This window comes from Rhinatrema bivittatum, chromosome 8 (assembly GCF_901001135.1).
Source record: "Rhinatrema bivittatum chromosome 8, aRhiBiv1.1, whole genome shotgun sequence".
Taxonomy (NCBI): domain Eukaryota; kingdom Metazoa; phylum Chordata; class Amphibia; order Gymnophiona; family Rhinatrematidae; genus Rhinatrema; species Rhinatrema bivittatum.
In genome coordinates, this window is record NC_042622.1 from 120,027,867 (window position 1) to 120,055,654 (window position 27,788).

At 43.4% G+C, this 27,788-nt stretch overlaps 2 protein-coding genes across 8 annotated transcripts in view; one reads left to right on the top strand and one right to left on the bottom strand.

Annotated features, from left to right (window-relative positions):
• RBM18 (RNA binding motif protein 18) overlaps nucleotides 1-24,386 on the bottom strand; it is a 90,653-nt gene extending 66,267 nt beyond the window's left edge. For 2 of the 3 annotated variants that reach the window (XR_003858423.1, XM_029614410.1), the window contains exons 1-2: nucleotides 24,183-24,386; nucleotides 22,871-22,989 (exon numbers count right to left, since the gene is read on the bottom strand). Coding sequence is in view for 2 of the 3 variants with exons in the window: in XM_029614410.1 (XP_029470270.1) it covers nucleotides 22,871-22,983 (113 nt within the window). In the remaining variant the exon portion in view is untranslated. Of the gene's footprint in view, nucleotides 1-19,743; nucleotides 19,867-22,870; nucleotides 22,990-24,182 lie in introns of those variants that run through there. The other variant, XM_029614411.1, reaches the window with a different exon arrangement.
• A 35-nt stretch (nucleotides 24,387-24,421) lies between these two features.
• Nucleotides 24,422-27,788, top strand: part of MRRF (mitochondrial ribosome recycling factor) — a 38,514-nt gene continuing 35,147 nt past the window's right edge. For 2 of the 5 annotated variants that reach the window (XM_029614403.1, XM_029614404.1), the window contains exon 1: nucleotides 24,432-24,554. In XM_029614403.1, coding sequence (XP_029470263.1) covers nucleotides 24,524-24,554 — 31 coding nt within the window. In that variant the 5' untranslated portion in view covers nucleotides 24,432-24,523. Of the gene's footprint in view, nucleotides 24,555-27,788 lie in introns of all 5 variants that reach the window. The other 3 variants (XM_029614407.1, XM_029614408.1, XM_029614405.1) reach the window with 3 other exon arrangements.

A 27,788-nucleotide genomic window follows, 5' to 3' on the forward strand; every position in this document is an offset into this window, starting at 1 on the left:
AGCTCCTCATTAGGGTGTCTTATTCTTCCCCAAAGAGGAGATGCCCTTTGAAAGGCAGGATGCTTAACCTTGCTTTTGAGGGTGCACCCGCCACCCAATGTCTGAGCCACAAAAACTGCCTTGCCATCTGCTTGGCTGAGGTTCTGATGAGATCACAGAGGGAGTCCTTCCAGAAAGGTTGTCCCCGACTCTATCCTGGCCATTATCATCTCCTGGGCTCTCTCAAATCCCTAGCATTTCTTCCGGGAGCTGCTGGAGCCATTTGACAATGCCCTGGCCACATAGCCCCCACATACCGCTGCTTGTAAAAAGACAAACTAGCTGTCTCAAATGCTTTCTTCAAAAAGGCTTCTTTTTATTTATTTAAAGTCTTTTCTGTACCGTCGTTAAGCTAGGTGCCGACACAACGGTTCACAATAAGGCACATAAATTAATGTTGCTAAATGTTTTAAATTATATAAACTTAAACAGGTGCGGTAACAGTTTCATAAAAATATTAAATTGTTGGGTGTGATAAAACATGTCCATTTCTACCTTTATCAGATATAGACTGAATTAATAGTTAAACCTTATCTACCTTTCTATCCTGTGCATCTCTTAAGGAGACGCCCCCTTCCACCAGTATAGTTGTCTTTTTTGACATTGCTCCCCCCCCCCACCTCCCCACTGTAGTGGGTAGAGGAAGGTCACGAAGGATTTTGCTTTCAGGGCTGAATCGGGCTTTTTCCATTCTCCCTCAATCATTTCCTCTATAGCAGGGTGGAGGGGGAAAGGCTTTTGCTGGTCTCCTTATACTTCTCAGGACTGGGTCCCCTTGCAAGTTCTTTTCCTCCTCATTTTCCTTGCCTGACTCTTGCAGTCTTAAGGCTTGCATAACCTTCACTATGAGGAGGCTCAGTGCTTCCTTCCTAAGCTGTCTCACTACTGTGGCTCCTCCTTCCCTCCCCTCCTCCCCCATGGCAGTTTCTTCTGGGAGTTCTAAATCCTCTGCATCACTCTCTGAACCACCAGGGAAGGTCAGGGAGGGTGGTAGGGGGAGTTCCCTCTCTCCTAGGTTTCTTTAAACATGGTGTATGTTGTGAGCCCAATGGGGAACGGCCTCCTAGGGGACCTTCTAATGCAGCCCCTTTCATTTCTTTATAGGCCTGGTGCATTAGCAAGATAAATTCTGTGGAAAACAGTTTCCTGCGCTGTGCTTGCCTTCTTAACTCTAGGACTTCTCTATCATAAGAACAAAAGAAATTGCCATGCAGGGTCAAACCAAGGGTCCATCAAGCCCAGCTTCCTGTTTCCAACAGAGGCCAAACCAGGTCACAAGAACCTGGCAATTACCCAAAAACTAAGAAGATCCCATGCTACTGATGCAATTAATAACAGGGCTATTCCCTAAGTAAACTTGATTAATAGCAGTTAATGGACTTCTCCTGCAAGAACTTATCCAAACCTTTCTTGAACCCAGCTACACTAACTGCACTAACCACAAGCTCTGGAATTTGTTGCCAGAGGATAACTGTGCGTTGAGTGAAAAAGAATTTTCTCCGATTAGTCTTAAATGTGCTACTTGCTAACTTCATGGAATGCCCCCTAGTCCTTCTATTATTCGAAAGTGTAAATAACCGAGTCACATCTACTCGTTCAAGACCTCTCATGATCTTAAAGACCTCTATCATATCCCCCCTCAGCCGTCTCTTCTCCAAGCTGAACAGCCCTAACCTCTTCAGCCTTTCCTCATAGGGGAGCTGTTCCATCCCCTTTATCATTTTGGTTGCCCTTCTCTGTACCTTCTCCATCGCAACTATATCTTTTTTGAGATGCAGCGACCAGAATTTTACACAGTATTCAAGGTGCGGTCTCACAAGGCTTGCCTGCATTTCAGCTGCATCCCCCCATGATGGGCCCCCTCTCTGACTGATCAAGTTACTCTTGCGGCTCCCTCTGAGGCAGTGGTGCATCTGCTTGCAGCCTGCCCCTCCCCTCCTGACTTGCTCTCTGCTGCTCATTTTCCAGCGATTCACAGCCATCACAGCGGGGAGCAAACTGAGCTCATGATGGAGCTCTTCCTTCTTGTCCCACACTGCACGCATTTCCAGCCCCTCTTGGCCATGCGTCTTGCAGCTGGAGGGGGAGAAGCTTGTGTACCCGCTGCTGTGGCTAAGGACGCCAAACCGCTCCCAGTGAGTGCATGCCTCCCCTTCCTGGAACTACCCTCTGCTTAGGACTACTCCAGGGAGTTCTCTTTTTTTTTTTTAAATAAGGTAAGGAGGGGATCTCCCCGGAGACCAAAGTACCTTGCCCTGTTACTACTACTACTATTTTTTTTTTTTTTATAGTCCCTAGCTATCCCAGTATACACCCCCTACTTAACCGGAGGCAGAGAACAATTGAGGAACTGCCCAGCTATCCCAAGAATGATGTAAGCAAAAAAAAAAAAAAAAAACCTTGGAAAAAGTTCTCTGCCTCCACCTAGTGGCAAGCAGGGGAATCCCCCGCAGGTGTGGACTAGTCTGCAGGACAAAAAAAAATAATTTTTCATTTTTTTTATATTTTGATTATATTATATATTAGATCAGGAGGGGCAATTCTGGTCCTTGAGGGCTGCAAATCAGTTGGGTTTTCAGGATATCCCTAATATGCATGAAATAGATTTGCATACAACTGAGGCAGTGTACATGCAAATCTCTCATGCATATTCATTAGGGATATCCTGAAAACCCAACTGGTTTGAAGCCCTCAAGGACTTAATTGCCCACTCCTGTCTTAGATAAAACTACACAACCTCCACACAATCAATGTAATTATAATACCAACCCAACTATTACTCCACTTCTCTCTCATGTAAATCATTACTGTCAGAAAATATTTTTGGGTGGAAGATGGTAAGAACATAAGAACATAAGAAATTGCCATGCTGGGTCAGACCAAGGGTCCATCAAGCCCAGCATCCTGTGTCCAACAGAGGCCAAACCAGGCCACAAGAACCTGGCAATTACCCAAACACCAAGAAGATCCCATGCTACTGATGCAATTAATCACTAACCAACCTCTTTCCCTTTTTAGTCAATTCACCAACTTGAACGTGTTCAAGGGAAACCTTGTCTGGTGGTTTTTTTGTACGGAGGTTTCTAATAAGGGTAACCAATTTGCAGTTATCCTTTTCTTCTCCTCCGTCTATTATTCTTTTATTATTTTCAAAAATATTTCTGAAGATATTCACTTTTTTATTTTGTATTTCTTATTTCTCTTAAAATCCCTTCTCCCCTGCTGCTTTTCCGACCCACTCCAATTTTTATTTCATACTTATCAAGGTCGCAGCCTTTGTTGATGTTCATGGGTATGGAGCTGCCTGTCCGACACGACGGAGGAGAAGAAAAGGATAACTGCAAATCGGTTACCTTTATTAGAAACCTCCGTACAAAAAAACCACCAGACAAGGTTTCCCTTGAACACGTTCAAGTTGTTGAACTGATGCAATTAATAGCAGTGGCTATTCCCTAAGTAAACTTGATTAATAGCCATTAATGGACTTCTCCTCCAAGAACTTATCCAAACCTTTTTTGAACCCAGCTACACTAACTGCACTAACCACATCCTCTGGCAAATGGTAGTTTCATACATAGCCAAACTAAGTACCATCCAGGTTACCATGGCTTCTACCTTAATCATTAACTGCCAACCAACCATCTCGTATTCCAACCATTAAATTTATCATATTTTTCTTATATTGCATATTAAACACTTGACAAACCACCATCTCCAACATTTTTCAATTGTTTAAAGGAAGATATTTATTCCTGCTTGTGCGCTGTCCCGCTCAGTTTTATAAAATCTAAACTACAACACTCACAACATTTTCCCAAGTTACCAGCTTCAATGGGCAAATTAAAAGGAGAAAATCATGCACTTCTATCATATGCCTCTATTATGACATTCAAAGAAAAAAAAGATAACCAATATCTAGGTGGTTGCTTTTACCCCGGTCAGCTATACATGGCAAATATTCTCTTTAAATCATTATCCATTTAACTCTGGGAATCACGCAAGCCCTACCATCAGATTTTATCAAAACATACTTTAAATATACAATAATTTCACTCTCTCTCAAATACATGAACATCCATAGGGGTAGATTTTCAGACGAGCGCGAACAGCCTACTTTTGTTTGCGCTCCAGGCGCAAACAAAAGTACGCTGGATTTTAGTAGATACGCGCGTAGTCGCGCGTATCGGCTAAAATCCTGGATCGGCGCGCGCAAGGCTATCGATTTCGTATAGCCTGCGCGCGCCGAGCCGCGCAGCCTACCCCCGTTCCCTCCTAGGCCGCTCCGAAATCGGAGCGGCCTAGAAGGGAACTTTCCTTTGCCCTCCCCTCACCTTCCCCTCCCTTCCCCTACCTAACCCACCCGCCCGGCCCTGTCTAAACCCCCATCCTACCTTTGTCGGGGGATTTACGCCTCCCGGAGGGAGGCGTAAATCCCCGCGCGCCAGCGGGCCTCCTGCGCGCCGGGCCGCGACCTGGGGGCGGGTACGGAGGGCGCGGCCACGCCCCCGGGCCGTAGCCACGCCCCCGTACCCGCCCCCAAACGCTGCCGACACGCCCCCGCAACACCGCGCGCTCCGGCCCCGCCCCCGACACGCCTCCCGACACGCCCACTCCGAAAACCCCGGGACTTACGCGAGTCCCGGGGTTCTGCGCGCGCCGGTAGGCCTATGTAAAATAGGCTTCCCGGCGCGCAGGGCCCTGCTCGCGTAAATCCGCCCGGGTTTTGGGCGGATTTACGCGAGCAGGGCTCTGAAAATCCGCCCCATACAGTATAGTGACATCTCCCTACCCAACCCAAGAGTCACAATTTACCGATATTTTAACATTTAAGAGGATGCAGCAAGGAGAAATACCTTAACATTAATATAACTACAACCCTTTTTACCAAAATAAAACTCATAACCTGGAAATAACAGTTTAGATATATATAAGCAAAAAGATGTCATGTTATGGCAATTTCTGCAACAGCTTGGTACACAAAAATGTTCCTCCCCTTCTGTCAAGGGAAAAAGACACCAGGGTTAACGATCGTTTTACTCCATTCACCTTTAAAACACAAGTATTTTAACATATAACATCCACACTAGGCTCGGACAATTAAAAGATCCCTCTTCAGCAGAGGGATCTCTTCTGCTGGGCAACTTGGTTAACAAAGCAAGAGAGAGTTAAGTCAGTGTAAATTCCTGGTAATACTGGTATCAATTAACTACGTAATAAGACCAAACTGACACCAATGGAGGCCCTAAAAAAGGAAACTGCTCAAAGATGGGTTTCTGTGACAAAGGGCTCTTTGGGGATAGGGAAATACCTACAGTACCTGAACGTCATCCACCCTGAAGTGTCAAAAAGCAAAGTACAAAATCAATTAAATAAGGGATGTGCAACAGGATGCATCAATAGTCACTAACAAGAAAATGTATGATAACGCTAGAAAAGCAAAGAGGCAACTTTTTAGTTCATGTAAGCAGCATTAAAGCGACAACAGAAATGGTCTCTAAGCCTTCCAGTCATGTGGCTCATAAAAGGTTGCCAATCACTAATCTAATGGTTCATGATCAAAGTGTCTCATGAACACTTTACTAAGTGTGCATGGAATGAGAAATTACTACTTACCTGATAATTTCCTTTTCTTTAGGATCATCAGATGAATCCAGGACCAGTGGGTAATGCAAGAGAACCCGTGGTAAATGCACCTCTACCAGCAGATGGAGACGGAGCAAACTGACATCACAGTACATATACCCCTGCAGTGACATCAACCTGCCAGAATTCTCTTCAAAAGCAAACTGTGGACAGGCTAGCAAAAAACTTAATTAAAAACAGATAACCATTTCAATACTCAGCCAACAAGAAACATTGGGCTCAGACAAGAAATGTATTAACATTAGGCTAGGGACTGGATTAACACTTATCAGTAATCCCTTTAACACATAGCCACGCAGGAGGACCATAACACAATCAATCAGCAGCCAAGAGCGGGAAGCTGGATTCATCTGACCATCCTAAAGAAAAGGAATTTATCAGATAAGTAGTAATTTCTCATTTCTTAGCATCTGGTCAGATGAATCCAGGACCAGTGAGATGTACCCAAGCTACTCCCAAATAGTTCAGGAGGCTGCCCGTGGTCCTGTCAAAACCACAAGTGTAAAGGCTGAATTCTGCCAGGCCTGCACATCCAGACGATAATACCTGGAAAAGGTGTGTATGGAGGACCACGTCACAGCTCGACAAATATCGATGGGAGACAACAATCTAACTTCTGCCCATGACACTGACTAAGCCCTAACCTGACTAGGTAATGGCTTTCCAGAATCCACATATATGGCTGTGACTATCTCCTTAATCCAGCGAGCTATTGAAGCCCACGAAGGCAGTTCTCTCTGTTTACTACAACCGTGGAGGACAAACAGGCGATCTGTCTTCTGTAAAGGCTTAGTAACCTCCAGATACCTGACAATGTCTCTTGACACCCAAGGTCGCAACAGGCGATACTCCTCTACATCTCTTTCCCTGTCCAGAGACAACAGGGAGATGGACTGATTCAAGTGAACATCAGAGACCACTTTCGGTAAAAAGGAAGGAAGGAACAGTATGCAGCTGTACCACCCCTGGAGTCACCCAGAGGAATGGCTCCCAGCAAGACAAGGTCTGCAGCTTGGAAATTTTACGCACAGAACAAATTGCTACAAGAAACATCATTTTCAAGGTCAGAAACCGCAAGGAAAGGCTTTGCATCAGTCTAAATGTATGGCCTGCTAAGAAATCTAACACCAAATTAAGACTCCACAAGGGTACCAGGAACCGCAAGGGAGAATGAAGATGTTTCACTACTTTCAGGAAACGGGCTACATCAGGATGAGCTGACAAGGATCCACCATTCACCTGACCCCTGAAACAGGTGAGAGCCACTACCAGTACCTTTAAGGAATTGAGGCCAATCCTTTATTCAATCCATCCTGCAAAAATTCCAAAATGAGCGAGATCTTGACTGAACAAGGAACAGTACCTCGACCTTCACACCAGACCTCAAATACTCACCAAACCCGCACATAGGCTAAGGAAGTGGAGAACTTTCTAGCTTTTAGTTAGGTGGAAATCACTGCCACAGAGTATTCACATTTCAACAAGGGTCATACCATAAGAAAATCGAATTGGATCTTCGTGAAGAACAGGTCCCTGCCAAAACAGATTCCTGTGTACTGGAAGTCAAAGGGGCGATTCCACCAGGAGTCATCACAGATCTGCATACCATGGTTTCCTGGGCCAATCTGGAGCAACCAAGAGCACCATCTCTGTGTGGCACTTGATCCTCCAGATCAATCATGGAGGAAAGGCATACAGCAACTTTTCTTCTGGTAACTCCTGCACGAGAGCATTGATCCCCAAAGACTTCGGATCAAGAATCGAGGAACTTTGGCATTACGAGACGTCACCAGCAGGTCTAAAAACAGAAGACCCCAGCGATACAGAATCAGTTGAAACACCTCATCTGACAACACCCATTCACCTGGGTCCAGACTCTCCCTGCTGAGCAAGTCTGCTCTTACATTGTCTTTTCCTGATATGTGCGAGGCTCAGATCATCTGGAGATGCACTATTTCCTGCGACACTTGCTGGCTCTTGGTTCCTCCCTGCTGATTGATGTAAGCCACAGTTGTTGCATTGTCTGACATTACCTGGATCGCTCAACCCTGTAACCTGCTGCCAAACTATAAACATGCCAACTGGACCATCCTGGCTTCCAGCCGATAGATGTTCCAGAGAAACTCTTCTGCATTCCAGTGCCCTTGTGTTGTCAGTAGGCTCCCTAACAGAGGAGGCTCGTGTCTGTCGTGAGTACTAGTCAGTCCAGAGATGCTAGGGAAACTCCCTTCCTTAGATGATCTGCTTGTAGCCATCACTGCAGTTGGAAGGAGACCTCTATCAGCAGGTGGAGCCAAGTCAAATAGTCCTGAGATTGCGGACTCCACCGAGACAGCAGGAAGCACTGAAGAGGATGTATATGTGCCCTTGCCCACGGCACCACTTTCAGGGTTTCCGCCATTAAACCAAGCACTTTTAGGTATGATGACCATACAGTTGGGTACAGAGTGCTCACCAACAGATACAGCTGTGCCATCAACTTCTGAATACGAGCTTCCGGCAAGAAAACCTTGTTCGGTTCTACATGAAGCAGGGCCCTGAGGTATTCCGACCAGGCCAAAGATTGCTCTTAGCCAGGTTCACCACCCAGCCGAGCTCCTGCAACAGGGAGATCACCTTGTTGGTTACCAGGCAGCTCTCTTCCAGCGACTTGGCTCAAATCAGCCAGTTTCAAAATACGGGTGTACTAGGATCCCATCCTCTCTCAACTCTGCTGCAACTACTACCATTATCTTGGAAAAGGTCCTGGGGACGGTGGCCAGACCAAAAGGCAGTGCCTGAAACTGATAATGGCGACCCAGAACTGTGAAACGCAGAAAACATTGATGCTGTAGTTGGATGGGAATGTGAATATATGCCTTGGACAGGTTCAGAGAGGTCAGAAATTCCCTTGACTTCACGGCCATTATCACTGAGCACAAAAGTTTCCATTCGAAAATGAGTCACCCGCAGATGACAGTTGATCCCTTTGAGATCCAGAATGGGACAAAAAGGAGCACTCCCTTCTTGGGCACAATGAAATAAATGGAATATCGCCCCATATTTTCTTAAGACATGGGCTCAGAAACCACAGCCCTCAGTCTGAGGAGCCTTGCTAATGTACCCTCCCACCACCTGCTTCTTCTGCGGGGACTGGCAAGGAGACACCATAAACATGTCCCGAGGAACAATGCCAAACTCCAGCGCATATCTTTTTCGTATCTCGACCCACCTCTGATAAGAGAGAGAGGCGTCTCCCTATCTCCTGTACCCTGGGATGGGTCGGCAAACTTTCACTAGAAGGCTCAGGAGGTTTCACTACCCGAGTCCGCGCCCCTTCTGGGTTGTTTGGGACAAAAGGACTGTGACCTACTGAACGGCTGAGCTTCTGAAAGGTTGCTCCTCTATAGAGTCAAAAATGCTTGGATCACCTAGGACCTCTCATGCTAAAGGAGCATGGCACCTATTTCTTATCCTCCAGCAAAATCGAGGAACCAGTAATTCATAGAAACATAGAAGTGACGGCAGAAGAAGACCAAATGGCCCATCCAGTCTGCCCAGCAAGCTTTCAGTGTTATTTTTCTCATACATATCTGTTACTCTGACCGCTGAGGTCAGGACCCTTATTGGTAACTTTTTGGTTCTAATTTCCTTCCACTGCTGGCCAATTTTTCCAACAAACCCTTTAAAGAGCAATTTCACGAGTTTAGCCTTGGAGGTCACTTTGGCCGACCTATTTCTCAGCCATATCTGCCGCCTGGCTGCTATTATCGAAGCCACCTCTCTGGCTGAGGTGTGAACCAAATCGCAGCCTGCATCTGCTGCGATTTGGCTGTTGGTTACATAACTGCCCTGGAATTCACCCCAGAGTCATCAACCTCCTGAGAGTCAAGTAAACAAGAGGGAGCCACAAGGAACAACAAAAAGTGATCTGCAAGGTCATTGCCACTGCTTCAAAGGCTTGCTTAAGGATTTATTTGTTTTATAGCTTTTCTATACCGATGTTCCTGTAAAATATACATATCACAACGGTTTACAATGAAACAACATTAGCTCAGGGCGATACAGAGACCATAGGTGGTTATTAACAGTAAAACGGGTCATAACATCACATAAACCTTATTAGATAATTCAATGCTAATCAACTCAGAAAGGATGAGATGATAACTGTATAGCCTCAATCCTCCAATCGTGTACATCACTCCTTCCTATAGGGATAGTCGTCTGTTTAGACACTGCACAAATAAGCGCCTCCACCTTCAGAAAATGTAAATACTCGCTCACCACCGGATCCAGAGGGTACAGGCCTTCCAAAATCCAACCCCCTTTGAAATTAGCCTCTGAGGTGCCCCACTCAAGATCACTCAATTCTTGATTGGCCTCCATCACACAGAAAAAAACAAGAAGCTTTACGCAAGGAAACCAAATGGGATTTTTCTTTGGCTCAGACATAGAATCTGCCCCAGGTACTCCCAGCATTTTCAAGGTCTGGGAATTCAGGGCCAGCAGTTCATCTCTATGGAAGAACCGCAGCATAGTCCTATATGGTTCTAATACTGGAGTAATTTCTCCACTTTCTAGCGAGTCAGGATCGGCCTCATCTTCAGTGTCGTTCAGATCCTTATCAGGAAGGCCTACTGCCAGTCTAGGTGTATTCCGCCACTTAACAGTAGAACTGTGTGAGAGAGAGGTCTTCACCTGTGACTCTGCCCTGGCAGCACTGGACGGGGCTAAGGATTGCACCTGAAGAAATCCCTGGAAAAATACTACCCATGAAAAGGCAGAAGGATCCATGCCAAAACCAGAAGGCACCTGAGGTGTATGATGAACCAGTTAGGGGCGTTGCAAGATCAGGTGCCCCGCCTCACATGTCTTTACCCAGACCTCAATCCGGCTGGGAAGAACCAGGCTTAGTAAAATCAGAGCAAGATAATGCTCCCTGAGCCACCAAACAGTGCTGGCACAAGCTAGCAGGCATGCCAGGCCGAGATGCCCGAATATGACAGGCAGCGCAGAGGGAAAGGCGCTTAGGTTTCTTAGCTATAGGTGCCATTAGGCTGTCAGTTCGCTTAACAGGTGACTGAAGACGTGCATCCAGCTGCTTTTTTTTTCATATATCCAAAAAACACAAAAAACCGTAGGCATCCAACCTAGGCATCCCAACCTCAAGTGTAAAACAAATGCCCAACTTTTGCGCACAGGTAAGCGTGCAGCCACTAAGGGCGCTACTTAATTTGGAGGCACAGAGGCCCGACTAAGCGTCCAAAAAACTGGACGCACAACCTGGTCACGCAGCTAGATGCACTAGCTGAACCGACAATCTTGAAGCAAAATGCTGTTGAGGCCTACCATGCGGCGCACAGCAAAAAAGCCTCAGAGCGGGGCCTAGCCTAAGAAGGCAGCTCAACCCGCCAGGCTGCCCATGTCCCTTAACCTCCCACGGAGAAGAACTAATGTCGGAATGGCGTGCCGGGCACGGAGACTGGAGGAAGAAGGAAGACCCACAAAAAAACCCCAAACAAACCACACCTCTTTCTGTCTTTTTTTTTTTTTTTAAACTTACATGAACTCAGCTCTTCTTGCCTGAGTTCAGAGATGGTCTCTAGCTGTGGGGAGGGGTGGGGGTGGGGGGAGGTGAGGGCATATATGGTCACTGCAATGCTCAGCTTCCTGCACCCGCTGCCTTTCAGCTTTTTGAACAGCTAAGTCCACGCCAGCTAACAACCAGCTACCGAACCAAAGAAATCACCTCAGGAATTCTCAACCGGGGGAGGGACCATGTGGTATCACTGCTGGAGAGCGGGGCAAATTAATTTTTCTTTTATTTCTCCTTTTCAAAGTCAAGCAATCCCCAGCAGGAAGATGGACATCCACCATCTGCTGAGGAAGAATACTGGTGGACTGATGTCACTGCAGGGGTATATATATATATACTGTGATGTCATCTTGCTCAGTTTCCATCTGCTGGTAGAGGCGCATAACTCACTGCTCCTGGATTCATCTGACCAGATGCTAAAATTCCCATTGTTGAGAAACTATAAATAAAAAAAAATATACAGCCCCAGTCACTGCAGATTTTAAACAAATTTACTTTCCATGCTAACAGCAACTTTGGCATGGAAAGTAACAGACATCAACAGTAAATGACAGTGGGGGAAAAAAAAAATTTCAGTTCACCTAGTCTGCCAAGTTGCAATTTTTGAATTTTGGGTAGATGAGTATTTACAATATTTTACCATTTTTATACTATATGTAATGAAAACGGTTTACAATATAACATACATAAAAATCAAAGTTAAATTTAAATCAAGGTAAAAGACTGAGAAACTTAAAAAATATTCTTAAATAAAATGAACAAATTAAAAGCTCTAGAAAGAGGAAAGGAATGAGGGCAGTGGAGCTTGACAATTCAAAAAAGCAATATAGGAGAGGCAAGATTAATTGGCCTCATGAATGTTAAAAGCACACTTAAAGAGATAGGTTTTTAAGCTCTTTTTAAATTTGGTCCTGTTATTTAGGTGTCTATCTAATATAGTCTGGGATGGAATTCCAAAGTTGCAGGCCAACTACTGAAAACGCACGGCGTCACGTTATATCTAGTCAGGCAATTTTGATAGTAGGAACTTACAGAAAGTTATTTTGGGATGAGCGTTTCTGGAAGGTCTATAGATGCGTAATTGGGAGCGGAGCCAGGATAAGGTTTCGGCATTTAATAAATTATGAATAATGGAAAGAATTTTAAATTTGATCCTGAATTCGATGGGTACCCAGTGTACAGGAGAAAAATGGCTTCTACGCGACTTGCCAGTAAGGATGCGTGCTGCTGAGTTTTGAATTAGTTGTAGTGGTCAAATAGCATTTTGGTGGAGCCCAAAGAACAGGGCATTATAGTAGTCTAAACTGCTAAAGATTAAAGATTGAAGGACTGTTCTGAAGCCTTGTTGAAAGAGTAGGGGTTTGAGATGTTTATTTATTTGTGTGTTGAGTTTTATATACTGTCATTCGGTGCACCCATCATAACGGTTTACAAGATTCAAACAGATGTTTCAGCATGTGTAGCTTAAAGAAAGAGTATATAAATTGCCCATGCTCAACCCAACATTAGCCCCCCACCCACGTCTTCTACCCCACTTTCTAACCCCTTTCCTAAAACTGCCCCCCATATGAGTCCCAATTGTGGCCAGGATGTGTTAAAGTACTGGCTTCTATCATCACCACTGGTAGGCTATTTTAGGCCTTCCATTTTCCTATGATTCTTACAAAACCAACACTAAAACCCTTCCATGTCTTACTACCAAGTTTTCTAATAATCCACAACAAATGTAGCCACTATCCAAAACATCCACCCTCCCCATGCCCACTATAGTTTTGGATTTAACCATGAATACTATGTAGGTTACCCTAGGCCTCCTTGAAAGCTTATTGCAGCCATATCACTGCTGTCATGGTCGTAACCACCAATCTATGCAGATTACCCCAATGCCTTCTTAGACATTTGTGGCAGTTATATCATGGTTGCTAGGGTTATAACTGCCATTCTGTTTTGGCTACCGCTGTGGTGTATAGTGTCATTACATCATGTTTCTGCCATCCCTTCACTTTTTGCAAGTAAGGATGCTATGTTTATCTGATATTTTGAAGTCTGTTACCATTACAGCTTCTACCGCCCATTCTGGGAGGGGCATTCCAGGCATCCACCACTTTTTCTGTGAAAATATATTTCCCCAATATTGTTCCTGAGTCTAGCCCCTCGGACTCAGTATCTCTCTTCAGTCTCCTTTCTTAGCAACCCTATCATCTGTATTGTCTACTCTGGTTTAGGAGTGGGTTTAGCCAGACTCTTCCACAAGACCAAACTAGCTTCACCGAGGGTTCACCATGCCTCGGGTCTTACTGCACACCTGAACACAGCAGAGCTGAGGAATAGTCCAGCAATTACCTGATCTTGTCATAGTTCAATTATTCTCTAATTTTTCTAGGATTATGTAGTTTTGTTAAGGATATTGCAGGTATCATTCAATTTTTTATTTCAATCAAAAAAAGAGAATGGATTTTCTTGGTTTTTAGACTCTGTCAGCTTACTTGTGGAGGCTAAATAGCAAGTCTCTAGGTTTTTTATTTGGTGGCTTCCCCAGAGACCCGTGTGTTTTCAATATTAATACGGAATTGTTGGTTCCTCCCCAATATCCGGAAATGAAATCATTTGAAGGATATTCTGTCATTTGTTCAGGCACCACATATTATACTATCTTCAGGATACCCTAATGCAGAGATTCTCCTCACCCCACTTTTGAGATCTAACTTAAGGCTGACTTGTTCAACACTTGCCTCAGAACTTGTAGGTTTAGTTTGTAAGCTTGCAATAAATAGTGCTTGTTCCTCCCTTCTCATGGATTAGCATGTGATTTCCACATGCTAATCCAATTTTGTTGATTTATCCATGAATATCAGCCATCATGGTAATTATTTTCAAATTTCCACTCTTGAAAATCCATTTTCAATTCTTTTAACCAGCTCTTCACATCTTTCTTGTTAAAGACATTTGAAGAGTTGTCTTCTGTTTCATATTCATGTTCTACAGTTAGGTCAGTGGAGGCCAAACTTGGAAAGAACACTATTTGGGAGGTCCAACATTCACTCTTTTCACCAAATTTCTTTTATGAATGGACATTTTAGATAAAGACAAGATTCTTTATCTATTTTTTTGTTTATCAGGTTGGTTAGAAGCTGATAAAGTTGGGTTGATTGTGTAGGGAGACTGTCCCTTATGTGACCATGCTAGGTGAAGATGTTACTTCCTCCCCAGAAAGGCCTTTCTTATGGCCCTCTATGTAGCTTAAATCAGAGTCATGCAAGACCTTCATTACACCTTTCCCTTTTTTTGCTTATATGAAATCCCACATATAGGCCCAGTCCTGTTGTGCCATCCTTAGGCAAAGAGAATGGGACAGATCTCCTTTTAAAGCATCATCAAATGCTGTTTTTGCTTTCTTCAAGCTGTCATTTTAAGAGTAATTTGTCTCAATTCTCTTTCAAGGGGGTGTAAGTGCTACCTCAGCATGGATTGCTTTTGGTAAGTTTCAGCATCAGTATTTCAGTATTTTGTCAACCTCACATAAGTACTTCTGGTATTGTTCTAGTCTAGGCCAATTGATTTCCTACTGGGCAGTCTAGATTTGCTCCCCTTCTTCTGTAAGATTTGGAAGGATACATCTTTGTCTTAATTTGTATGCTACCTTTAATCAGCTATCAAGTTTTGGTGTGCATTACCATAGGAAGGCCATGGCCAAGGTTACAACAAATTAATTCAGACATTATTTCTTTTAAGGAAATCTACATTCCATCATATACATGTACCATAACCTACAAAGCTAAAAACCCACAAAACAAATACCATTAAGACTGTGTGTGCCCAAGCTGAATTAGAAGTATTCTTCTGTTAGCAAAACCATCTATATCTATCTCTATGTAGTGCACCTTGCTGGATGCTGTCTGTCTGTTGCTGACTGGTGAGGTGCTCATGTGCATGCCAGTACAGCCCATGACAAACAGACCCCCATTGCTGGTGGGGCATACACGCAAAGGAAAGTAGCCACTAATTTGTTAAAAAGAAGTAATACTCCCGGTGGACTCCCCCAACCGACCTTCACCACTTAAATGAGCCTTGTGGCCCCAGGATCCCTACCTCTTACCCCAACACGAGTCCAAGTTTTATGGGGCAGGTGTGATCCACAGTCACTCCTGCTCCGCATGTCAAAATGGTCACCAGTCAGTCAACCAGAGGCTGCTGTACAACAAAGTTGTTGGCTTTGGGTTGAGCTGCAGCAGCAGGGCAGGAGCAACTGCCTCCTAAAGACCCAGACCTGTGTTAGGGTAAGAGCTGGGGGGGGGGGGGGGGGGGGGGGGGGGGAAGAGGAGAAAATCGGCTTCTGAACCAGGACTCATGATATTTTTTTTTTTATTGATTATTGGCTGCTGGGATGCAGGAAACCTATAACTCTTGCAGATCCAAAATGAGCTATGGGTTGGGAGGTCTCTGGGCCTCTTGTTTAAGGGGGTTTGGGGCCTTACCTCACACTTGGAAGGAACAGTAAAGCTCTTACAAGCCCTAAATGCACAAATTTGAAGACATTTTTACTTTAGCATAATAATGTTACAGGCAATGATATAAACCATATTTTTTATGTGGTAATCACACCAAGATGAAATAAAAATACACTATAACATTTCGAGTTATGCAGACAGTTAAAGCTAAAGACTGTTCAATTATAAGCCTGATAATTAGAGCCCAAAAGTGATTTGGCAAACAAACAAAAATACTCACATTGAACATGTCTAATAATCTGAACAAATGTAAGAAGTTTCCTAGAAATGTTCTTGATGTGCAATAATGAAAGCAGATAACCAGGGTACACTGCTAATGGCCATATTCTTAAGTAAAACCTATTGGATTGTTTTCATTTTTGTGTTTAAATTATATTTTGCGTATGTGTATTTAAACAGATGTTTCTCCAACAGGTTGCTGTTTGCCAAGCTAAGGTTTCACTTCCCGTCATCTGATCGGAATGCAAGACAACAGTGCTACCATTTCCTTTTCCAGGGAAAGTCTTCCTGGCACACATAAGACTATTCAACCCAAGAGTCACAATGAGTTTCAACAACGCTATCCCTAAAACACAGGCTACTTAAATCACATGCTAAACCTTCATTTCTAGGACTATCAGCCTGTAGGAATTATGAAGCTCTCTTGCTCTCCAAGTGAGCCCACGTGAAATTTCAGACCACCATTAATTTATTTTGGCAGTATCCTTCACCTAATATGGTCTACTTCGGCGATTCTCAACCGATGTGTTGCGACACACCACTGTGTCATAAAGCACAAACTGGTGTGTCGCCACTTCCATGGCCAGAATACTGTGTTGCCTGGTCTCCTGCTGGTGGGACTACGCTTCCCTCCTGCTCCAGCAGAATGCAGAGATCTCCTTCGCCCGGCCCGTCAGCATTTTCAAGCCCAGGCATAACGTAGCAGTAGAGCCGATTGCAACAGAAAGTAGCCACCTAGAAAGAACACAAGTAGGTGGGGGCCGTGGGCACAATATGGCCTTTCTTTATTAGCCCGGTCCGGAAAAGGAAGTGAGGTTAACCCACATGGAATCAAGAGGCCATGCCACCGTCATAAGCAGGCAAAGGCACGAGGACAAGGAGCAGTGGGAGCCAAATTTAAAGAGTCACAGCATTAGCCTCAGCGGCCCCAAGAAAAAGAATGATTCCCGTTGGCCACAGGGGCTGAGGAAGACAGGCTGAAGCTGCTGCTGTTACTTGTGCTTCCAGGAGGAGAGAAATAGTGTGTGTGTGTGTGTGTGTGTGTGTGTGTGTGTGAGACTGATCACATGAGTCTAAATTACAGCCTGTGGATGTGTGTGCCTGAGCATGGGTGAATGAGGGAGAGCCTGTGTGAGACTGAGCATGCGAGATTGAGGGACATTGTAAATATATATGAGAAAGAAGGAGAAAGTTCATGAGCAACACCCCCCACTCTTCTCCTCTTGCTAATCCAAGACAATCTAAGAGCACCCGGAAATCAAAAGTTCCCAGGTATGGAGAGCAGGGAATTTTTTTTAATCCTTACTAGTTTTAATTATTGGATGTTTGTGTCTGCTGTTTTGAAATGTTTTATTGGTGCTTGGAACATTTTTATGAGTTTGTAATTGTTGGCTGTTATTCTGTTCTTGAGCTGTTATGAAATGTGTATTCTTTTAATTAGTACAATTTTATTACTATTGATTTTATATTTCTTAATTTTGATTTTTTCTGAGGAATGGAGGCTGATATTCCATTACTGTACTGAATATAGAGTCTGGGTTGTTGTGGTTTCCACTTGTTTTTGTCTGTACGTTTCTATTTATACTGCACTTATGCTCTTTTTATTCTGTATTTGATGATGGCCTGTCTGTATTCTGCATGTATAACCAAGGTGAGGTATTCTGTCAGCATGTAATTTTTGTGTAGGGATCTAAAGTAGCCTGGCTTATTCTATTTTCCTAATATGAGAGCCTGGTGTAATATTAGCACTGCTGCCTTTTCATAGGTACTGTTTGTGTACTGGTGTTTAGTGTTGTTTTGGTGTGGAGGTTTACTATATTGTTGTTATAATTCTTTTAGCATGGCTTTCTGAGTGCTAAGCCCACATTGAACATGTTACAACAGGCCTAATACTATATGGATTTCTAGTGTCTTTTCTTTTACTTTTCTTTGTAAGGTTTTCTGATTGGCATCATATCAGTGCATGCAAAAATAATATACATGTAAGTGATATTTCTTTACCTCAGACTGTACTTTTAATGTCATTTTCATGCAAAAGTTATTATAAATGCATAATTTTTAATTGTGTGGGGAGAGGGGGAGAATGTGCATAAGGCTATATGGTTCATAAGGCAGACTTCTTCACCCAATGGGCCAAGTAGCTCTTATTCTCCATTCCTGCTGGAGCCCAATGAAAAATGGTAATTATCCTTCTCTTCTGGATCAGTGATAATTGATTCTATCTACCCCTGCTGGGCCCAAAAGTGACAGCAGAAGAAGGGTTGGTGGCCCTGAAGGGGACAAAGAATGCAGCTTGTACAAAAATGTATGTAATATCTGTTCAGAGAGAGCACTGTTATCTTTCCCTTGTATCATTCTTAACAATAAAAGTAATACTGAGGCTTCATTTTAGTTTGGCTGTGGATTGTTGTGAGCAGTGTGTCACACACGTGAGCACTGACCATCAGGCGTGTCACGATTGGAAAAAGGATGAGAACCACTGGTCTACATAAATAGTATGGTATCATATAAAGCTGTGCAGTGGCCTACAGTACTACTTATATACCACAAACTGTAATCATTGTTCATTATTAAACTTGCAAACTTTAGTTAAAATAAAGAACTTTAAAACACCAAACTCAAAATGTGCATAATAGAATACCAACCCAACACTGGCGTTTCAGGACTCTGAAAACTCTCTTCCTGAGATTACTCAGGATTATGAAGCTACCGTGACATTGATCTTTATTACTATTTATAAAGCATCATCAACGTATACAGGATAGTAAATGTCATAAGTTAAACAAGACCGGCAACGTGACAAAATGAAACGCTAAACACAAAAATGCAGTTTTGAGATGGAAACTGAAAGCGAAGATTTATAAACAGAGGAGAGGGTAATTTACAAGTAAAGGGTAACAGAGAGAGTGGAAAAGAAAGGACAGAATAAAACACGATACAAGGACTAAAAAACAATCAAGCCGATACAGTAAGGATGCGTAAGAAAAAAAAAGTGTGGCAGTGCTGGGTGCCCGCTCGTTTACCGCGTGCACATCTTGGTTCACAAGCCGCTCGATTCAGTATTCAAATTAGACGCAAATCCAAGCGGCGTCCAAAGTGCGTCAATGAAGCGGTAGGTGTTCGCAATCCATTTTACTGTATAGAGCGGTATGCAGCGCCTATACAGTATCCAGGGTGCGCTGGTACCTGTCATTTCAAATGTCATTACAAATGTCATTCCACCAGGTGGATGGTTCTTTTCTACAGACCTTGCTGCCTTGAGCGCCCGGCCGGATGTCCAAGCAGCGACCTTGGACGTCCAGCCGGGCGCTCAAGGTAGCGGTGCCTCCGATCATGGACACACGGATACAGGCGGGAAGGTCCATGAACGGACGCCGCAACCTTGGACAAATAGAAAAGGTTTCCCAGTACATACATGGATATGCTACACTGTGGATTCTCTGGTGTACAGTTTGACTGGCAGCACATAAAAATTATTTAACAGTACATATATGGATCTGCAACACTGTGTATTCTCAAGTTTGTATTCTCAACTCAGCTATGCGTTCTTATTTCAGCGTCTACTACAGCCATATTCTAGACGCAGGAGGAAGGCTCCATAGAGGTGTCCGTAGAGGCGTCCGTGTCTCCGCTGGACCCCGGAGCCTCAGGACACCTAGCGGACGCCCATCTCTCTGGCATCCGTAGAGGCGTCCATGTCCGGAGCCTCAGAGACGCCCAGAGATGAATGGTACAGTTGAACCGAAACAGAACACATACCTCCTCCGGTCTTGCAGCTGGGTTCTCCGGTCGGGTGGGTTCTTCTTGCTGCTGGGCTCCCCTGTTCGCCTCTCCAATCTGCCGAGCATTTCTCAGTCAAGCATTTCTCATTCTGCTTCTCAACTGAATGAAAAATATCACCAGAGCCAGTATATACATGTTGTCCATGGTGCTGTCCGGTACGAAGCTGACTGAACACCACACTAATGCCAGGGACAGGGTAGGTGGTAAATATTCAGGTTAAAGACGCAGTAAATAAGCTGGTTAAAAGGGCGATAATTTGGGCGCATGTTACTGTATCGGAGGGAATAGCTAATCCGATCATTAACATATCATATACATGCGGCGGGCGGAAACAGATACGCGTCCTTTTCGGCAAGCAATAAGGACGTGTAAAAGTAGATACTGAATCGCGGGTACGCCTTACGCGTCCAAAACGTGCGTCCAAAGCGGGTTAAAAACCGGGTAACCACGGCCGCGCTTTACTGTATCGGCTCGAATGTAAGGAGCTAGAACAGGGTTGGCGAACTCCAGTCCTTGAGGTCCACAAACAGGCCAGGTTTTCAGGATATCTACAATGAATAAACATGAGAAAGATCTGCTGCACTGCCTCCATTGTATGCAAATCTATCTCATGCATATTCATTGTAGGTATCCTGAAAACATGGCCTGTTTGTGGCATTTGAGGACTAGAGTTCGCCATCCCTGGGCTACAGTTTAAGGCGGTGACGAGAAAGAACTACATTAGACGCAAAGAAATAAGACTAAGGGACAGGATGGAAGTAGGGTCAAGGCACTGCAAGAGGATTCTGATAGCAGCATTTTGAACTGATTGCAGGGGAGAGAGGAGGTTCCAATAATCAAGAAGGGAAAGGATTAGGCCAGGTGAGGGATTTTAAAACAAATGGCAAGTATGATGTGCAGGTTCTTATACCCATCACTGACTCCTTCTCCAACGCCCTTAAAAGATGGGACAGTGCCCTCTCATCCATCAACTGTCTACTCACACAACTCAACCTAGCCCTAAATCCCAACAAAACTGAACTTATGATCATTTCACCTCAACCCTTCAATACCTTACCTACCCCCTCAGCCAACTCTCCCCTTGTTCCCCCTGTCCTCTCGCAATCTGTAAGAGACCTAGGCGTCACACTTGACCCTCATTTCAGCCTACAGAAATTTATCTCCTCCACCATTAAGGATTGTTACTACAAATTACACACCCTCAAAAAACTTAAACCTATCCTGCACCTCAACGACTTTAGAACTGCCCTGCAAGCCCTAATATTATCCAAAATAGATTACTCAAACTCTCTACTCCTAGGACTTCCAAAGAACAGCCTTGCCCCTCTACAGCTGCTTCAAAATGCACCTGCACGAGTACTAACAGGCACCCGCAGAAAAGAACATATTACACCCATTCTCAAACAACTTCACTGGCTCCCCATCGCAGCCAGAATTCAATTCAAAACTCTTACCCTCATCCATAAAGCCATACACAATCCTGACATGCTCTGGTTCCCAGACAGTTTACACCTTCATTCCTCTTCCAGACCTACCAGAACCCCCCACACTGCAAATATTCACACACCCTCTCCCAAACTCTTTCATCTTACAGCCACTAAGCAACGTGCTATATCCCTAGCTGGTCCCTCCCTATGGAACGCTATGCCCACCCACCTACACCTTGAAACGTGCCCTAAGAAATTCCGACAGAACCTCAAGACTTGGTTGTTCACACGAGCCTATACATGAGCCGCCCCTCCTTTTCTCTCCTTTTTCCCCTGCTCCTTTCCGCCCCGTTCACCCGCTCCCCCCCCACCCTCCCCTCGCCCTTCAGGTCCCTACTTAAACCCCCTCTCTTAACTCTCTCCCCCCATTGTATTATTATTGTACATAAGCTATAATTGCATTTAATTATGTTTTTGCCTTGAATTTACTTGTACAGCATAACCTTGGTTTCCCTTATCCCTCTACCCCCCCCTTCCCAGTTCTTTTAATATTTTCATTGTAAAGCCCTTTACCCCCCTCCCCCCCCCGCCTCTCTAGTTATTTTATTCTTTTCTATGTAAAGCCCTGTTGGCAACTTTTTGTTCTATGGAAACCGATGTGATGTTTTCTAAACGAATGTCGGTATACAAAAACTGTAAATAAATAAATAAATAAGTGAAGAAAAGGGACAGAAGAATTGAAGAAGTGTAAAATGGAAGTTATGTCAATATTTTAATCTAACTAATTTACTTAAAACAGCTATTCTCAGTTAATAAATGCCATTAAAAAAATGTCTTTTACAGAAATCTATAGCTGACATGCATCTCCTACTATGAGAAGAGCTGAATATTTAAATAACGCCAGTTCCAGAGCATGTTCAATGTATGCCATAAAGCTGTATGATGCTTTCCTCAATGTACTCTGCAAGTTTCTGAACAAGAAAATTTAAACGAGTTGTTTAAGGTTGCCCAAGGAGAAGTTGAGATGAGATTTAACGTAACTTTCCAGATTTCATATTTAGGTAGTTCTACCACTAAGCTCTCTGCCAGCCCAAAGTTCACAGCTGTGTTTAAGTGCATTAAGAGGCTTCGGCATTATAAAATGTGGTTGCCATGAATCAATGAAGGTCTATTAAAAGCAATGTTTTGTTGAAATGTATTTGGTTCATTTATGTAGTGTATTTTAGGGAACATACATTTTTGTCTGTCAGAAAATGATGTGTATTCATCATAAACTCTGATAGAATGGCTGTACAAAGAAAATGAATGAATGTAATTAATTTTTAAGGTAGATATCCCAAATCATGCTAAAGCTGAAGGTCATACCTGAGAAAATTATTTCGCAATTACACAGATTAATGTAAGACAGCAGTGTTGCCTCCAGCGCATGCAAATCTGCATGCATACTCATTATGGATATCCTGAAAACCTGCCTGGCTGGGGGGTTCCCAGGACAGGTTTGGGAACCACTGAGATAGAGGATTGTTTTTATATGCCCAGGTAATAATTCAGTTTTATAGTAAAATAGGACACCTTGATGGTAAAATGTCATTTTGAACTGAGTTACTGGAGCTCTTCATAATGGAACACTATTTTCCACAACACTTAAATATTTTTACAATATGGGTCAGGCTTACTCTGTTATTTTAGGATCTAGGTTCCCAATCCACAGTCGATGTCCTTCCTGTAGGGAACCCTCTGAAAGGATTGATGCATTTTCCAAAGGAAGAGTTTTGGTTGCTGCCTCCATCAATCTCTAGACAGTAAAAGTAAAATATTAAAACTACAAATACATGTAGCAAATTTTTCTGTTTAAAAAATAACAAACTTTGCAGGTTTTGAAAATACTATGACAGTAAAAGCCAATTTTGTCCATATAAGAGTTTCAATTTAAAAGAAAAACTAATAATTCAGACACTGCAAATTCCCTTTTTGGTAAGTCAACATAAGTATTTCTTTTTCTTGTTAATCATCTTATCAGCCACAATTAGGTGTATTAAAACAAAGGATTGGCAAATCTGTTCTCCAAGTTATGTCATCCCCCCCCCCAGGTATGAACACAAAAGAGGGAAACTCTCTAAAGAGCAAAAAGGAATAGAATAGCATGCATTTTCAATAGTTTATTTTTTGTAGTTAAGTACAATTTTAGAATTTAAAAAATATAAAAACTATCATCAAATTAAATCAGTCTATTCTGCCACATCTTAGTCTTCCGCATTACTAGAATTAATTTTAAAAACGTGGGAAAAGGGGTTAAGTAATCAAGCAGTGTAAAAGGGATAAGTGGCATTATTGCTCTGTGCTCTTAATGAATATCAAGACTAATCTCCGATTTTACGAAGGTCCCTGTATGTGGCAACTATACTCAAGATATCTTCATGCATGCCCCTCTCATTCTCAAAATGAAAGTTATTATATATATCCTGTTTGGAGTGGGTTGACTAAAAATGAAAACACCCTTGCCATTAAGTTATGGAGCTGTCAAAAGGGGAAAATACTGTTAAAGAATTCTTAGGGGTACTTAGGAGCATATATCAATTTCCCAGTGAAATGTAAACTTGGAGGATGATTGCTTTCCTGGGGACGGGGTGAGAACGCACAGCGCAGAAAAAAAAATCCAGCGTGTTCAAAAAAGCATAACATTTTCTAAATATGGCACTTTGGTACACAGAAGGCGTGCTTATTATAAGAAACTGCTTACATACACAGTTTAGGTATATAAAGTGCCAAAAACATGAAAGGAACACACACATTGTACAGACTAGCTCAGTGGTCTAAACAAGCATCAGATGCAGATACTTCTGTTTCTTACGATGAAATACTAAGCACACAAATATGGAACAGCGGCCCATGCGAGATGAGGGCGACAGGCCGGTTGGCCTGCCCTGGATGGAGAGGACGGTCGGGAGGAGGGTCCGAGAAATTACTGGGCCGCGGCAGGGAGCTCACCAGGAATAGGGAGAAAGAGGAATCGGGCAGGGCAACGGCTTCAGATTGGCACCATCACAAAAGAGCAGCGCCCACTCCTCACCACTCTACCCGGAAGAAAACAACCCGCAGCGGCTGCGGGAAAGGGCAGCACAGAATGAAGAAAGTAACAACGATCAGCCGAACTGGGTATGAGGGGCAGGGCCCTTTAGCACGTAAAGGAATGACGCCCGCGAGCAGTGATGACGTACATGCTACTGGCGCGGACAGATGAGGTCAGAGTGGCGGTAGCACGTTCAGGGGTGCGATTCGAGTAAGCGGGTTCGGGCCGGTCCTGTAGTGGAACGACCTTCGAGTCTCAGATGGTCTCAAGTTCTTTTGAACAGGCTGCAGGTTTGGAAGTTGTTAAATTTCATAAGGTTTTTTTTTAAAGGTCAACAGAAATCAGATACAAGTCCCGATCTCTGAATTTCAGTCTATCTAGAGTTGTTCTCTCACCCAGATCAATCCGAAGAGCCTAATCCGGGCCTGTTTTTGCCCCATTGCCTGCATGGAGATGTAGTTTTCATTTTCTTAAGAAAGGAAGGAACTATATTTATATTGAGGCGATGCGGAAAAATCAGGACTGGCTCAGCATGTTTCTGGTCGCGTGATGTGGTAAAGCCTAAATGTAGGAGGGGTGGTTTTTTTTTTTTTTTTATTGGGGGGCGGTAATGAATTCTGCAAATATATCTGCCCTAGAATTGCCAGCTGGACCAGTTTGTTCGGGACAGGTTGATCCAGTTCCGGCTTTATTCCAGTGCTTGTAAGGATTGGTAATTCTGATGTCCCTATTGCTTTTCTTATGAAGAGCAAGTTTACAAGCCCATGCATGTAGTGAGATAAAATCAGGACTGGATCAATTTGTTTTGAAATGTGAAGTTAGTTGGCACCCTCATTCTTTCAGCGTTAGGATATGAGGGACAGCACTTGGTGGCTGTGTACTGCAACAGACATGATTTGGGGTTTTTTGCCTGATAGTTTGCATTATTGGGCTGTAAGCTATTTAAGGTTTGGTAGTGATAAACTGGGGTCGCCATGGAGACGCTCTGGGAAAGTCAAGCAAAGGGGTATACACGTTTGTAGCTTGCTACACTAGGTCTGATGAGAAGGGGACTAAAATTGCAAGCCCATATTAAACAACAATAAATGATAGTAGAGAAATTGATTTAATAATATAATGAATTTGAATACAGCTTAACATTGCTAATGTTAAAAGAGAGCACTTGAGCCGAGACGATGAAATCAAAGGGTCATTTATCAAAATATCGGGCCGATACAGTAAAAGTCGCTGGAGAGCGGGCGAACGCCACTGTCTTGTGCACGCGATTCTGTATTCAAATGAGGGCCCGCGGCAAAAAGAGGCGCTAGGGACACTAGCGCGTCCCTAGCGCCTCTTTTTGGACAGGAGCAGCAGCTGTCAGCGGGTTTGACAGCCGATGCTCAATTTTGCAGGCATCGGTTCTCAAACCCGCTGACAGCCACGGGTTCAGAAACCAGACGCCTGCAAAATTGAGCTTCCGGTTTTCAACCTGCGGGTCGATTTCAGAATTTTTTTTTTTTAACTTTCAGGACTTCTGACTTAATATCGCCATGATATTAAGTCGGAGGGTGCACAGAAAAACAGTTTTTACTGCTTTTCTGTGCACTTTCCCGATGCCCGGAGAAATTAACGCCTACCTTTGGGTGTGCTCTAATTTCTGAAAGTAAAATGCGGCTTTGCTGCACATTTTGCTTTCTGAATCGCGCGGGAATACCTAATAGGGCCATCAACATGAATTTGCATGTTGCAGGCGCTATTAGGTTCGGGGGGGTTGGACGCACGTTTTCGAAGAGCTATTACCCCTTACTGAATAAGGGGTAAAGCTAGCGCGTCGAAAATGCGTGTCCAATCGTGGGTTAACAGTGCGCTCCGCCGGAGCGCACTGTACTGTATCGGTGTTGGGGTGTTATTGCACGTGTTAGGGCCCTAGCGCCCATGATAACGTGTAGCACGTGCAATAAATACCGCATCATAAAATGTGTATGCAAATTTAAAAGTAGTAGTTGAATGGGAGGAGTTTCTGTCCTTGGGCCTATCCAGAATAATTTTCTTTTTTCATCACAACTATATTTCAGTTAAGAGTGGATTAAAATGTTTTAAATCATTATTTACTCTCTTGAACTTCTTCTTCTCTTCTAACGCCCATGTTTATGCTCCCTGTTTTTTGTAACTTTGTCTTCTCTATCGGTGTTAATTGGTTTCCCCCTAGTTCTAGTGTAAACCGGTACGATAAGACTTGGTCTTGAGCATCGGTATATTAAAAGAATTTTAAATAAATAAAATAAAAATAAATTTAAATATGATTTTGCTTATTGTGTACATTCCCACTACTGTAGCCCTAAAACTACAAGCTCTGGGATTTTTTCTCACAGCCAGCACAACAGAGATCTAACCATTAAATATATTATTACTTTCATGTACTACTTGAGATCCAGAGTCACAAAAGAGGGGTAGAAAATGCACCATGCTAAACATCTTAACTAATATTTTGTATTGTATGACTCCATTGCCTTGGGTAGAAACAGGGAAGATAAATTTCAAAATGCTCACGTGCATCCATATATGGGTGCAAGATAATTTTGTAACTTTAACGCAAATGATACACGCAGGTTATAAAATACGAGTACATATGCATGCATACATACTTGCGAATGTAAAAACTGCGAGTGGCACAAGTTGAGATTTATCCAGAAAATTAGTGGCATTTAATCCAAATAAGTTCTGATTTATGCAGTTAAATAAATGCACATAGCTGGATAACTCTGAAAAATGCTACTTGTCCATTTAATTAGCACTTTTTGGACTTATCTGCAAATGTAAGATAGCCGGCAAAGTAAAAAGCTATTAATCCAGATAACTTTAAATTTGTCTGTCTAAGTAGTGGCAAAGGCACTATATGGAATTTAAGAATCTAATCAGATAAGTGTACACAAATGATATACCCGCATATGGCACTTTGAATTTTAAAGGGCTTCGCGAATAGATTTTACTTGCAAAATTTATATGCATTTCCCCCACCCCCCTAAGTCGGTTTTTACATGCCTAGTCAGGGGATTTTATAACATGCATGCAGCAATGAAATAACTAGTTTTACCAATTAGTCTACCAGTTCTCCCAATCCATCTGCAGCTCGGGAAGACCCTCCTTGTTCTTCAGCCTGAAGTTCCCCCCCTTTCACCCAGACTCTCCAACCAGTCATTTTTTCACTTTTAAGACGCTTACACCAGATATTGAGCAGGAGTAAATAAATGCAAGTAAAAGATCTATGCAGGTCACTTATGCAAGTTGCAAAATAGCAATTTATGGGACCGATTATGGGATAGAAAACGGGCGCTCGCATTGAGGTGCCACGCTAAAAAGGACATGCTACGGATAAATTGTGCATCCCTAGTGCTCCCTTGGCAACAGGCGCCCAGGAGACATGGTTGTACAGGTTAGGAAAATGGACGCTCAGTTTACAAGCGTCCATTTTCCTGAACCGCGCATAGCCACGGGTTAGGAAAACAGATGGTGGTAAATTGAGCGTTTGTTTTCCTAACCTGACC